The 14549-nt window shown below is 37.3% G+C and overlaps 1 protein-coding gene across 5 annotated transcripts in view; it reads left to right on the plus strand.

Moving 5' to 3' along the window:
* DENND4C (DENN domain containing 4C) overlaps positions 1 to 14549 on the plus strand; it is a 115235-nt gene that overhangs the window by 81938 nt on the left and 18748 nt on the right. For all 5 annotated transcript variants that reach the window (XM_081803012.1, XM_081803013.1, XM_081803011.1 and 2 more), the window contains 7 exons: positions 1250 to 2403; positions 5757 to 5934; positions 6606 to 6715; positions 7009 to 7184; positions 10851 to 11033; positions 11805 to 12000; positions 14181 to 14426. In XM_081803012.1, the coding sequence (XP_081659138.1) occupies positions 1250 to 2403; positions 5757 to 5934; positions 6606 to 6715; positions 7009 to 7184; positions 10851 to 11033; positions 11805 to 12000; positions 14181 to 14426 (2243 nt within the window). The remainder of the gene's footprint in view (positions 1 to 1249; positions 2404 to 5756; positions 5935 to 6605; positions 6716 to 7008; positions 7185 to 10850; positions 11034 to 11804; positions 12001 to 14180; positions 14427 to 14549) is intronic.

The following is a 14549-nucleotide window of genomic DNA, read 5'->3' on the forward strand; positions in this document are numbered from 1 at the left end:
TTTTTTTTAAAGATTTTATTTATTTATTTGACAGAGAGAGACACAGCGAGAGAGGGAACACAAGCAGAGGGAGTGGGAGAGGGAGAAGCAGGCTTCCCGCAGAGCAGGGAGCCCGATGTGGGACTCGATCCCAGGACCCTGGGATCATGACCTGAGCCGAAGGCAGTCGCTTAACCAACTGAGCCACCCAGGCGCCCAACTAACTGGAATTTAAATAAAAACTAAACAAACAAACAAAAACCCTAAAAAAAAAAAAAAAAGACTACTTCCCCCTACAACTACTGGCATAATTTTGTTCCACTTGATCAAACAAGACTGAACTCGGTGAGAGATCTGGGATCATGTCTGTTATATTCCTAGCACCTTATATGGTGACTGCTAGTAGACATTCGAGTATTTGTTGAAGGAATGAATATATCTCAGAAATTTGGAGCTATTCAGATTTTATCAGCCTTCTTGGAATTTGCCAAGTCTAAGGACTCCATTCTAGATTCTTTTACTTTGGGGAATTATTTTACTTCGGAGCAGTAAGGTTCGGTTTTAGCAAATATATAATTCCTCCATGATTATGAATTTACTTTGTGCGGAGTAGATTCCTGGCAAATATTTGTTGAGTTAGATATATGAAAGCCAGAAGGGAAGTGATTTTGTAAACTTTTTAGGTCAGTTATTTAACACAAAATATATTTCTTAAATTGAATGTAGAACTTTTCAACTGTAAGATGTATTTATAGATCTATATTTGATAAATGTGATAAATTTTAGTGAATAGTACAGGTATCTGCAGCATATATTGCATGATTTGTAATTGTGTATGTGTAGAGGGTGAAAGGCAGGTTATACATTACAATGTTATCTCTGGGAGGCAGGATTGAATGGAGGTTTTTTGGTGGTTCTTTTTCCTGTATACTTTCTTTGTACCTTCTAAACTCTGAATCTTGGGGCACCTGGGTGGCTCAGTTGTTTAAGTGACTGCCTTCGGCTCAGGTCATAATCCTGCAGTCCCAGGATCGAGTCCCACGTCGGGCTCCCTGCTCAGCAGGCAGTCTGCTTCTCCCTCTGATCCTCCCCACCTCATGCTCGCTCTCTCTCTCATTCTCTCTCTCAAATAAATAAAATCTTTTTAAAAAATAAACTCTGAATCTTTTACTCTGAGTATGTGTTCCTTTTCAAAAATCAGAAAAGAGACATTTTTCTAGAAGTTATATCAGAAAACAGTTTCATTTCTAATATGGTACTTTTCCTTCAGGTAGTACAGCAAATGTGCCATTTGCTACTCAAGATCCAGTTGAAGATGCAATCTTTGGTGAAGTTACTAATCTCAAGAAGAATGGTGATAGAGGAGATAAAAGACAAAAGCATTTTCCAGAGAGGAGTTGTAGTTTCAGTTCTGAAAGTCGAGCAGGAATGTTGCTCAAGAAGAGCAGCTTGGATCTGAATTCGAGTGAAGTGGCTATTATGATGGGAGCGGATGCCAAGATTCTCACAGCAGCACTGACCTGTCCTAAGACCTCTCAACTCCGAGCTGCAAGCACCCAGAGCTTTGAGAGTGTTAGTTGTCATCTAGTTGATGCTAGGACTCGTGTGTCTGAGAGCACTTGGGATTCAGAGCACAGATCTTCTCCGGTGTTAGAGATGCTTGAGGAGAGCCAAGAGCTCCTGGAACCTGTGGTTGATGACAGTGTAGCTCAAACTCCTATGGAAAAGGATGCGTGTGACAGTCTACAAAGTGATGGTAACAGAGACCTGAAAGTAGGATCCAGAGATCTAATAAATAAGAGAAGTAGTTTATATGGTGTCGTTAAAGCTGTTGAGAGGGAGGATGTTGAAACTGGACTAGATCCTTTGTCTCTTTTAGCCACTGAATGTACAGGAGAAAAAACTGCAGATCCTGAAGATAAGATGTCTTCTCCAGTTATTGCCCGTAATCTGGCTGATGAAATCGAAAGCTATATGAACCTAAAGAGCCCCCTGGGTAGCAAGTCTTCCAGTATGGAATTACACGGAGAGGGAGGCAGAGAGTCTGGCCCGACCAGTGCCTTTACTCACCCTTTGGAGAGGAGCTCAAGCCTACCTTTAGAGCATGGTCCAGCAGCACAGGAAGATCCCGAACGTGAAAAGAGCTCCCCTGCAGAAGCCAGCTCTAAAACTTTAGCCGGGCGTTTCAAGCAGCAGACTCCCTCTCGTGGTCCGAAAGAACGCTCGACTTTATCGGCACTGGTGCGCTCTTCACCACATGGCTCACTGGGTTCTGTGGTAAATTCTTTGTCAGGGCTAAAGCTAGATCATATACTCTCAGGGCCCAAGATGGAGGTTCTGAAATCTGGTATGAAACAAGCGGCAACAGTAGCCAGTAAGATGTGGGTAGCCGTAGCGTCTGCCTACAGCTACTCGGATGATGAGGTAAGAGTGTTTCATGTGTGTGGTCTGATATGGGAATGTTTCTAGTATTTTTTTATATGTAAATTATTCTTTAGAGATTTCTGCTAACTTTGGTTTTTTATATCTTAAGACTTTATGCATATCCTATTTCTTTCTTGAAATGACTTGAACATCAATGTACAGAAATTAATAATAAAGAAATAGAATGTCAGGACTATATAATTCCATAGATGAGTCTGAATAACACATTAAGTTTATTTCTTTGAAAGTACTAATGATGAGTACTTTAACAATAATGCCATATTATATTTGCATTGCATTTCACTTTATTTTATTTTACTTTATTTTTTTAAAGATTTTATTTATTTGACAGAGAGAGACACAGCGAGAGAGGGAACACAAGCAGGGGGGATGGCAGAGGGAGAAGCAGCAGCTCCTCAGCAGGGAGCCCGATGTCAGGCTCAATCCCAGGACCCTGGGACCATGACCTGAGCCGAAGGCAGACACTTAACGACTGAGCCACCCAGGCGCCCCAATAAATAAAATCTTAAAAAAAAATTATTGAAAAGAGAATCATTAGACCTTTCTATGAAATAGAAAGGGGGGAATTTTGCTTACTTGTTTTATAGAAAAAATTTAATTGAAATTTCACCTTTGTGTTCAAAGAATTATATAGTATTAGGTACTTTAGTGGAAAAGACAGACACCTATAAATGTTCACTATTATTATTGTAACACTATGCCATAGGTACTGTCATAAGCTGTATATCTATTTTGATACAAAATTTTCATAGCAACCCCATGCTTTGGTACTATTGTTACCGCCATTTTGTAGATTGAGGTACCTGAGATTCAGAGAGGTTAATTAATTACCCCAGGTCCACACAACTAATGAGTGGAAGAACTAGAATTTGAACTCTGGGAGACTAGCCCTGAAGTCCATGCTTTTAAACCACTATAGTAGCAGAGAAGGAAGCAATATCTTAGAAGGGGCTCTGATAGGGGGCTGTTCAAAAAGAGCAAAGCAGGTGATATCTAAGTTAGGTTTTGATGGATAAATTTAAAATTTTGAGTTAGTCAAAAGGATAAGATGGCGCAAGGTATATCTGAGAGAATAATGTGAAAAAGCATGGAGACTTAAAACATCATGCACTTTATAAGAAAATAGAATCCATTTCAGATTGCTAAAGTTCTAAATAGGAAGTTAGAGACATAGGAGATGAAATCGGACAAATAAGATATGTATGCTATTTGAAAAAAAACCTTATAAGCAAACTAATAATTAAAAGTACAATATTGAGGGGGGGCGCCTGAGTGGCTCAGTTGGTTAAGTGTCCAACTCTTGATTTCGACTCTGGTCATGATTTCAGGGTTGTGAGATCGAGCCCTGAATCGGGCTCTGTGCTGAGTGTGGAGCCTGCTTGGGATTCTCTCTCTCTCTCCTTTTCCCTCTGCTTCTCCCCTTCCCTCCCTCTCTTTCTCTCTCTCCCCATCTCTTAAAAAAAAAAAAAAGTACAATATTGAGTTCTATAAGACAGAGTCGCATTTAAAAGAGCTTACAAGGTCAGTGAAGGGAAGACAAAATAAGCTAGCTTCAGAAGTATCTTAACCTAGCATTGTTAAAGTAAACTAACCGAGTGAGCCATTTTATTTTTGAAATTTTATCTAACAGTGTTAATAAGAATAGTAAAAAAACAGTTTCTACAGAGTACTTTGGACTTGGAATATGTGACTATAAATTTCAGGTGGTCACATATCTTAATCTTGTTTTTCTTTTCATTGCTGTAGCCCTGGTACTCGTGCCCAACAAAGCAAATAGGTTATACCTAATAAATATTTTCAAATGAAGGAATGAATATAAAGTCTATAAGAAATGTTCATAACTTTTATCCAGAATTTAATCCAAGGAAATAATTAGGGATATGTATAAAAGTAACTCAAAGGAATTCATCAGTGCAACACACAAAATTGAAAGCATTCTGTATGTTTAAGCAATAGAGATTTACTAAATGCATTGCAGTACATCAGTAAACTGGACTGGGTTGCAGGGCTTTAAATAATGTAGATTTAATGACATGAAAATATATTACATGAGAATAGGTTAAAAAACAATATTCTGTTTTGTAAAAGTATATATATATGTATTTTAAAATGACTAGAAGGATATACATTTAAGATTTTGATTGTATTTTGTGGGTGTTGGTCATATAAGTGCTTTTATTTCCTGTTCTGCATATGTTTAATTTTTCTATCACTTAACATGGTTTTATAACAAGACACAAGTCTTCTTTATTTTTTTATTTTTATTTTTTTTTAAAGATTTTATTTATTTATTTGACAGAGAGAGACACAGTGAGAGAGGGAACACAAGCAGGGGGAGTGGGAGAGGGAGAAGCAGGCTTCCCGCCGAGCAGGGAGCCCGATGTGGGGCTCGATCCCAGGACCCTGGGATCATGACCTGAGCCAAAGGCAGGCGCTTAACGACTGAGCCACCCAGGCGCCCCCTTATTTTTTTTTAAAGATTTTATTTATTTATTTAACAGAGAGAGACAGCGAGAGAGGGAACACAAGCAGGGGGAGTGGGAGAGGGAGAAGCAGGCTTCCTGCTGAGAGGGAGCCCGATGTGGGGCTCGATCCTAGGACCCTGGGACCATGACCTGAGCCGAAGGCAGACGCTTAACTGACTCAGCCACCCAGGCGCCCCAACATGAGTCTTCTTTCAAGTAGAAATCAAAAAGGAAACTGCTTATTGAAATGTTTTCTATCTAAACTAAAGCATCAGCAGTCACTGAGTTCAGAACTATAGTTTTTGGAACTTTATTCTTATTTTATGTCTCTAATATTGATGATGGTGGTTCTGAAAATCATATTACCAGCTGAAATTCTCACGGCAACTTTGTTCTAAAGGCCTCCTCTTACCCATATTTTTCAGATGATATAATTAAAAGAGTAGTTAAGTAATTTCCGCAAGGTCACATACCTACTGTGTGCTGGGGAGCCAAGACCACAGTCTGCCTGTCTGACTTTATAGCCCCTGCTGTCCTCGTGCTGGGGCGCCTGATTGCATGGGAGACACTGAGCTTCCTGGAGTTCCTTCATTTTATGATACTGATTATTGAGAGACACCCCAACATTCACCAGGGGTGAAACAAAATCTTAAAGTATTGTAGGTCATTGCTTGAATATCTTAAGAGTGTGGAAACGAAATTCCAAATAATATGGAGAACAGTTCAAGAACAGTTTTGAAAACTATGGGGATGATAATTTATTTCAGGATTCTAGAGAAGTTTAATTCTGAAAAGGGCAGCATGACTATATTCTCATTGGAGAAGATATTATTTATGTATGTGGGGTTTTATTCTTTTCAATTAAAGGAGGAAACTAACAGAGATTACAGCTTCCCAGCTGGCCTCGAAGACCATATTTTGGGGGAGAATGTGTCACCTAACGTGAATATTTCTGGGTTGGTTCCCAGTGAACTCACCCAGAGCAACACAAGCCTTGGCAGTAGCAGCAGCAGCGGGGATGTGGGAAAACTGCAGTACTCAACAGGTATGGGAGGGACTCATTCGTATGCACACACCTTTCCCTCCCCTACCTCATGCACAGTAAGCCCCATCTGTTGAGATGAGCGGATAGATTTTTAATGGAGCCACACCATACTATCCACTTATTTTATATGATCTCTAAGTATGACAGTCACCTTAGTTGTATTTGTGGACTCTGTCATTGGTTTCAAACTTTAGTGTGTGTCCAAATCACATGGAGAATTTATTTAAAAATATAGGCAAATGTCCAGACTCTAGGCTAAGACTTTTGAGACTGAATTTGTGGGATTGGGACCTTAGGAATATATATTTTTAACCAGCTCTCTGGATAAATCAAATGAATACCAGAGTTTGAGAATACCTGGGCTGTGTCCCTGAAATTTCTTAGTGCTGTGTTATTTTAAAGAAATTTTAATTCTATTTATTTTTTCCAACATTCTGTTATGAAAAATTTCTAATGTCCTGAATAGTTGAAAGAATCATATAATGAACGATCCTATATTCTCCACTTAGATTTAACTATTGTTAACTTTAGATATATACTACAGAGATTTTTATACTGAACTGTTTGAAAATAAATTGCAGACTTCATCATACTCCCCCTAAATACTTTAGTATGCATTTCCAAAGAATAAGGACATTCTCATATAATGTGTTATATTTACTTCTCTTTAGGTGAACCTCCATTTCCAAGAAGCATAAAAGGGCAGGACTGTGAAAAATCAGACCATGGCTCTTCTCAAAACACCAGCATGTCTAGCATCTATCAGAATTGTGCAATGGAGGTAAAAGTTCTATATTCTGTACATGATAAAATGGTTGTAAACATGTTTATTTCAGAATGGCACTTAACAGAATTCTATGATACCCTTGTAGAAAGAACAGTAAATCATCTTGTTGAATTTGCTTCATGCTTTACGTAAGTAAGGCAATAAACTGGTAGTTTTATCTGTAAAGTGATTGAACTGTTAATTCTAAATTTGATCAACAAAATAAAATTATGTGTCTCAAGAGGATGGCCTATTAAGATTACTTTTCACTGTGGAGGTTCTCAGTGTCTGCACTTTTTTACTCTTAGGTTTTGATGTCAAGTTGTTCACAGTGCAGAGCTTGTGGAGCTTTAGTTTATGATGAAGAAATTATGGCTGGATGGACGGCAGATGATTCAAATTTGAATACAACCTGTCCATTCTGTAAAAGCAACTTCTTGCCTCTTCTCAATATAGAATTTAAAGACTTGAGAGGCTCTGCAAGGTTAGTATTGTAAAAGCTCCCTTAAGAGGTGAGTGCCCTCCCAGAAGGCATGACTCCTGGGGGAAGAGTGAAATAGTCTTGGCACACTCCAGCTGTCCCTTTCCTCTCTCTCCTTCACTCTCAGTATTGGAGTAGAAAATACTGGTACTATAGGAGACTACTTTTCCAGTTTACTTAACACACAATTATCAGTAGTAGTAATCCTTGGAGCTAAACTTTATAGAGCATTCAGAACTTTAATGTTTATCATTATTTTAAGCTTACTTTCTCAGTGACTTTTTTTTTTTTTTAAAGGTTTTATTTATTCATTTGAGACACAGATACAGAGAGATAGAGAGAGAGAGAGAGAGAGAGCACAAGCAGGGAGAGAGGCAGAGGGAAAGGGAGAAGCAGGCTTTCTGCTGAACCAGGAGCCCGATGTGGGGCTCGATCCCAGGACCCTGGGATCATGACTGGAGCCGAAGGCAGAGGCTTAACCATCTGAGCCACCCAGGCGCCCCTCTCAATGACTTTATATCTTCTAGAAGAAAAAATAAAGGTGCGAGGGATGGGGTTTTTTTTGGCTCTTCTAACTTGTTGCGCCTTTATGGTAGTGCTCTGTACGGTGAAATGACCAAATTCTAGGCAATAGAAAAGAGACTAGGTGATCTATAATTAGTCATTAAGTAATTGAGAGTTTGGTAACTGCTTACTTAAGTAATTATACTTAATATCCTATTTGTTTTATGGAGCAGACAAACTTCATATTATTGTCTACCTTTAGCTGCTTTTAAAAAATCTCTAATCATACAGGTGTTTCTTCTTAGCTTAGTTTTTCCTTTTAGCTTCAGGTATGGAGCTGAGTGAAATTATATTCTAATTTCTGATGTACTATCGTCATTGCTTTGTGCAAGGATCCTCTTTTATTAGCTCCACCCTCAACCACCCCCTACCATTCCCACTCTCATTCCTTTATCCAACAAAGACATTGACTCTTCCGTGTGTGATATCTTTGAATATATACCCTCATAAAATACATTGTTTTGTACGATTATTCATTTTTTTTTAAAGATTTTATTAATTTATTTGAGGTAGAGTGAGAGAGAGCGTGCAAGCAGGGGCAGAGGAAGAGGGAGAAGCAGGCTTCCTACTGAGCAGGGAGCCCGATGCGGGGCTTGATCCCAGGACCCTGGGATCATGACCTGAGCCGAAGGCAGACGCTTAACCGACTGAGCCATCCAGACGCCCCTGATTATTCATTTTTAACTTACATAATTAGAATACTGATACTATTTTTATTACTGTTTAAAAGCTGAGTTGCTGTATGTACATCTAGTTTATTCCTTTTCTCCTGTAGGAAGTTAATACCTCATTTTACTTATCCATTATCCTACTGTTGCTTCAGTTGCTTCCAGTTCCCTGTTACTATAAATATCACTGCAGTGATGCAGTGCACTGTAAAATATACCTCCTTCTGAACTTGTGAAATAGTTTCTCTCAGAATAATAGTCTTAGGAGCGAGGTCATTGAGTCCTTTTCATGTATGATTTCAATAAACAATGGAAAATTGCTTCCCAGATAGCAGTACTCCCACTACTAGTGCCTAAGAATTCTCATTTCTGTATATTTGTTACCAGCATTTGGTATTAATCAAGTTTTTGTTTTTTGTATTCTGAGTATAAAGTGGTGTCTTGTTTTTGTTTGAATTTCTCTCAATATTAGTGAGTTTATCTCTTCACGTACTTGTTAATTATTCCAACATTTTCTATGAATTGCCTGTTTATATTTTTACCTTGTCCATTTTTATATTTTTCTTGTTGATGTCTGTCTTGAATATTCTTGATATTAATTCCTTGAAGTTACTCATTTTGATGTCATTATCCATTGATTTTCCACCTTATGATTTGTGGCTTTTGGTCTTGTTTTAAAAGTTGTTTCCCATCTGTAGGACATGAAGAGTTTCTCCTGAGGTTTCTTTTGTTAGCTTTATATTTTACCTCGGATATTTAGGTCTTTAATCCATCTGGAGTACACTTTTGTGTTTGTGGATGATGGTAGGAATACAGCTTTATTTTCCTCCATGGAAGGAGCCTGTTTTTTCGTCATTGATAGGTAGCATCTCCTTTATCATATATCAAGTTCCCATGCGCACCTCACCCTGCTTCTGTGTTCCCTGTTTTTTTTGGTCAATAATCTGTTTTTATTACTGTTTGTGTTACATCTGGTTGATAGGGTAACCTCCCCGTCATGGAATTTTTAAAATTTATTTATTTATTTATTTATTTAATTTATATTTATTTATTTATTTTGCTTAGAGCAACTTTAGCCCTTCTACCCCCAAATTCAGCTGGAGTTTTCATTGAGATTGCAGCATTAGATGTATAGATTAATCTGGGGAAAATGGACATTTTCAGTATTATTCTCTTATCTATGAACATGGTATAGATCTCATTTTTTTAGATTATCTTTTATGTCCTTTTAATAAAGCTTTAAATTATTCTCCATAGTCTTATCCTTTTGTGTTGTGTTTTTGTAAATTATGTTAAGTACCTTATATTTTCTAAGTAGGTATAAAGGAGCATTGTTGATTTTCCTCCCCAATATGTCATTATGGAAAATTTCAAACTTGCAGCTAAGTTTAAAGATTTTTCTTACAGTGACACCCAAATATCCATCTCTCCAGTTACTATTTTATTGTACTTGCTTTATCAACTGTCTATCCCTTCATCCACCAGTCCTATATTTTTATTTATTTAAAAGAAGATGTAGACATTAATATGCTTCTCCCCCAAAGACTTCAGCATACATATTAACTAAAGTTCAGTATTTGTTTACAGTTTTTTTCTTTTTCAAGAAAGACGTATATAAGAAAATCTGCAAATTTAAAATGTATCATTTGAAAATTGAATGCACACATTGATGCAGATCTAACCCTTATTAAGATTCAGAACATTACTATTACCTCAGACATTTCTCTCAGTGTCCCTTGCAAGGCCCAACCCTCACTCCACCCCCACCCAGAAAGAGAAGGACAGAGAAGATGAAAACAGAATAATGAATAAAGGGGAAGAGGAAATGACTAGAGACAAAATGGATATTTATGGGGAAGAGGATACTATACAGGGGGAGAGGATACTATACACAATTATAAGTTTATACATGCTAAAATGCCATTGCTGCTCTATTGTTTATTATGTTCAGTTAGCCAGCATATAGTACATCATCAGTTTTTGATGTAGTGTTCAACGATTCATTCGTTGCCTATAACACCCAGTGCTTATCACATCATGTGCCCTCCTTAATACCCATCACCTGGTTACCCCATCCCCCCACCCCCTCCCTTCTGTAACTGTCAGTTTGTTTCCCGGAGTCCATAGTCTCTCATGGTTTGTCTCCCTCTCTTTTTTAACTCAGAAAATTAATAAAATATTTTGCTTTCCATCTTCATAGCTTTCTTTAAAGGATCTTATATTGAACTATAATGACTTTGAGACCTTTTTCATTTGAAAAGTTTACGACAAGAGAGAAAGAATGATAGAAGGGTGTGTGTGTGTGTGTTTGAAAGAGGCAGTAGTTCTATGGATTGTATAATTCATCAATGACTGTTTTATCATAAAGTGATTCTAAATATGACATTTAGAGGGTTCTAGGTTTTTAAAGACTTTTTTTTTATTGCTCCATATTTAGCTTTTTCCTGAAACCAAGTACCTCTGGTGACAGTTTACAAAGTGGCAGCATTCCATTGGCAAATGAACCTTCAGAGCACAAACCTGTATCTAGTTCAGCAGAACCTGACTTGATAAATTTTATGGATTTCCCAAAGCAAAACCAGACCATAACTGAAGAAACCACCTCCGCAACTGAATCAAGGTACCATAGGGTACAGAGAAGTCTGCATTATAAATTGGGTACCCTTATTAAAATTCCATCTTTAAAGATAACCTGATGCATGTAGGCATAAGTTCTGGCATTTTAAAAATTCAATCTTAACTTTTTTCTATGATATATTGTTTAAGTATCTAATGAAAGAATGTGATAACCATTTTTGAAATTATGTTTAATGTTTTACAGCGTTCTTTTACAAAATGAACTTCTCAAGCGTATGAAGTATTTTTCCCTTTTAGGTTAGTCATTGCCAGTTTCCAGAGACATATTCTCTTTACTGTGAAATATACTGCTTCCTCTTAAATACTGATTGAATCAAATATTGAGAACCTGTTGTATGCTGAGCATTATGCTAAGCACTAAAAATAAGAAAGATCTGGTTTCTATCCTTAGGTGGATCATGGCCTGGTAGAGGTTAACTACTTACCAAATAGTTGCATAATTCTAGGTGATTTTGTTTAATAAAGATGAAATAATGTTTGAATAAAGCAACTGAATGGGCACTTCGTCTTTTAAAAAGACTATCTATTATGTACCCTTTGTCTTCTTCCCGCCCTTCACCGGAGTCATCCACTCCATCCTGTTCTTCTGACTCCCTTAACAAAATGCCTGAAGGAAATGTCAATCTTATAAGGTGGTACTGATTCTTCTCCAGTACATTCAGTAGACTCAAAATTCGTTGTAGAAAATACTCTAGCTGGACAGGTTTAGATTGTGTTACAGCACAAACACAACATTTCTTCATTTTTTTTAAAGTGATGAAATAAAGAGAGCCAGTGGAGAAGTCCAAACTATGAAAATTTCACCTGCGCCTAATAGTTTATCAAAGCGAAATGTATCTTTGACTCGAAGTCACAGTGTTGGAGGTCCCTTGCAAAATATTGACTTTTCCCAGCGACCGTTTCATGGCATTTCAACAGTCAGTCTCCCAAACAGTCTGCAGGAAGTTGTGGTATGTAACAAGATTATAATTATCTGTGTATTCATGTAAGTATTTATTAGAGCAGCACATAATCCACAAGTGATAAAAATTTTTCATAAGCAGACTAAGAATTTTTTAAAATTTCAAGTATGTACAAAACTAACCAGAAGAGTATAATGAGTTCCTTTGACCTGCCATCTGGCTTCAGTAATTTTCACCTTAGGGCCATTCTTCTTTCATGTATACCATTACTCACTTCTTTCCTAGATTCTTCTGAAGCAAACTTCAAACATCATATATTCCAATTGTAAATATTTCAGTATACTACGTAGTTCCTAAGAGATAAGGACTCTTGAAAATACAATGCCATTATACGACTAAAAAAATATCAAATTATTCACTCTTTGTTCAAATTTCTAATGGTTTAAAAAATGTCAAGTTTGTGTGTGCTTTGTAGTTTGAAGAATGATCAGATAATATCTATGCATTGCAATTGGTTGATCTGTTTAGTCTTTTTTTTTTAAAGATTTATTTATTTATTTGACAGAGACAGAGCTAAAGAAGGGAACACAAGCAGGGGGAGTGGGAGAGGGAGAAGCAAGCTTCCTGCCAAGCAGGGAGCCCAGTGTGGGGTTCTATCCCAGGACTCTGGGATCATGACCTGAGTCGAAGGCAGTCGCTTAATGACTGAGCCATCCAGGCGCCCTTGTTTTTTTAGTCTTTTTAAATCTGTAGGCCCTTCCTTTAACCTTGCAACTTATTTGTTGATTACAATCATATAAATTGGTAATTGTATCTAGAAGCTTGATCAGATTCAGGTTTTTGTTTTGTGGTTTTATTTTTGTAAGACAATAGCAGTGGTGGGATGTCCCTCAATAGAAGACATGAACTTTCTTTGTGATGCTAGTAGCTATTAATGCCTCAATAATGCCCAGATCAGGTTATTCATTTCCAGCTATAAAGGGTGATAGTCTAATTGTCTTTATTATATGGGGTACATCTATAAAGAGAAACTTGCCCCATATTTTCTGTTTGCTTTTCCAAAGACACAGTTTATTTTGGAAAGGTATGGTAACTGATTTTTTCCTTTTATTTACCAATTTTCAAAATAACAAGTTGGGTTCCTAGCATTCTCCCAGGTGATCAATTAATTTGGTGGAATAGGGTATCATTATGAACTCATTGATTTAAACATTTGTATTTACATCCATTGCTGTTGTTATCCTTATTAATACTTACATTATCCCATCTTTGATCAGCTAGAAGCCTCTACATATTGGTGCCTTAGTCCCTTTGACACAATTCTAGTAGCCTTTTTATAAATTTTTTTAAAGCTTCCTTGCTTTCTTATATGATAATATGTTTCATGCTCATGTGATATATTTCTTTCTCTAGACCTAGAATCAGTCATTTCTCTAAGAAACACTGTTCTTTGTAGAGGAGATGGTATTTGGAGACCTCAGCCTGGGCAGTAGGGGTACCCAATGAGTTGGTCATAAGCGTTTTAGTCTGATTATAATATGCACAACTTATAAAGACTAAATTGGATTTTTTTTTAACGATTTTATTTATTTGACAGAGACACAGTGAGAGAGGGAACACAAGCAGGGGGAGTGGGAGAGGGAGAAGCAGGCTTCCTTCCTAGCAGGGAGCCCGGAGCCCGATGCGGGGCTGGATCCCAGGACCCTGGGACCACGACCAGAGCTGAAGGCAGACGCTTAATGACTGAGCCACCCAGGCGCCCCTAAATTGGATTCTTTTGTACAACTGCTCTTTAACTACTGTAGTTTTTGTTGTAATCAAATGTAAAAACAAGCTTTTACAAGTAGATATAATTGTAAAAGGAGTCATCAAGTACTAACACAGATTGCTCCATCTGTTTAGAGTTTTAGAAAGAAGATAAAGTCTACTTTTTGGGGGAAATCATTATAAAACATCTGAAATGTAGTGTTTCTTAGAAAAATAGAGAAACTCTCAATGTTTAAAATAGAGTCTGTTATACGGATTAATTTTCTTTTGTAATCCTTTAACTTAAGGGCATTTAAGTATTTTTTTCTTTTTTTAGGTTTTCATTAGGGTATACTGCATGTAGCACTGGTTCTGAAATCACTGATTTTGAAAGGATAGATAAAGCATAATCTCACTGAGAAGTACTCTTAAACATACAGAATAGATAATACTCGTTTCTTCCTTATTTTTATTTTTTAAAGGATCCTTTAGGAAAAAGACCCAATCCTCCCCCTGTTTCTGTGCCCTACTTGAGTCCTCTAGTGCTTCGTAAAGAACTTGAATCTTTGCTAGAAAATGAAGGTGATCAAGTGATTCACACATCCTCTTTCATCAATCAACATCCAATCATTTTCTGGAACCTCGTTTGGTATTTCAGACGTTTGGACCTTGCTAGTAACTTGCCAGGACTCATCCTCACATCCGAACATTGTAATGGAGGTGTACAGGTAGGGTACCGACCTGCATACTTACACTACACTGGGGTTGGTTGGAGTGAGGCTTAACTTCAAGTAACAGAGTATACAACAACAATGCCTTAACAAGATGTATGTTACTTCTCTCTCACATAA

The sequence above is a fragment of the Leptonychotes weddellii genome, chromosome 14 (genome assembly GCF_054177405.1).
Source record: "Leptonychotes weddellii isolate Sample4059 chromosome 14, ASM5417740v2, whole genome shotgun sequence".
Lineage (NCBI taxonomy): Eukaryota > Metazoa > Chordata > Mammalia > Carnivora > Phocidae > Leptonychotes > Leptonychotes weddellii.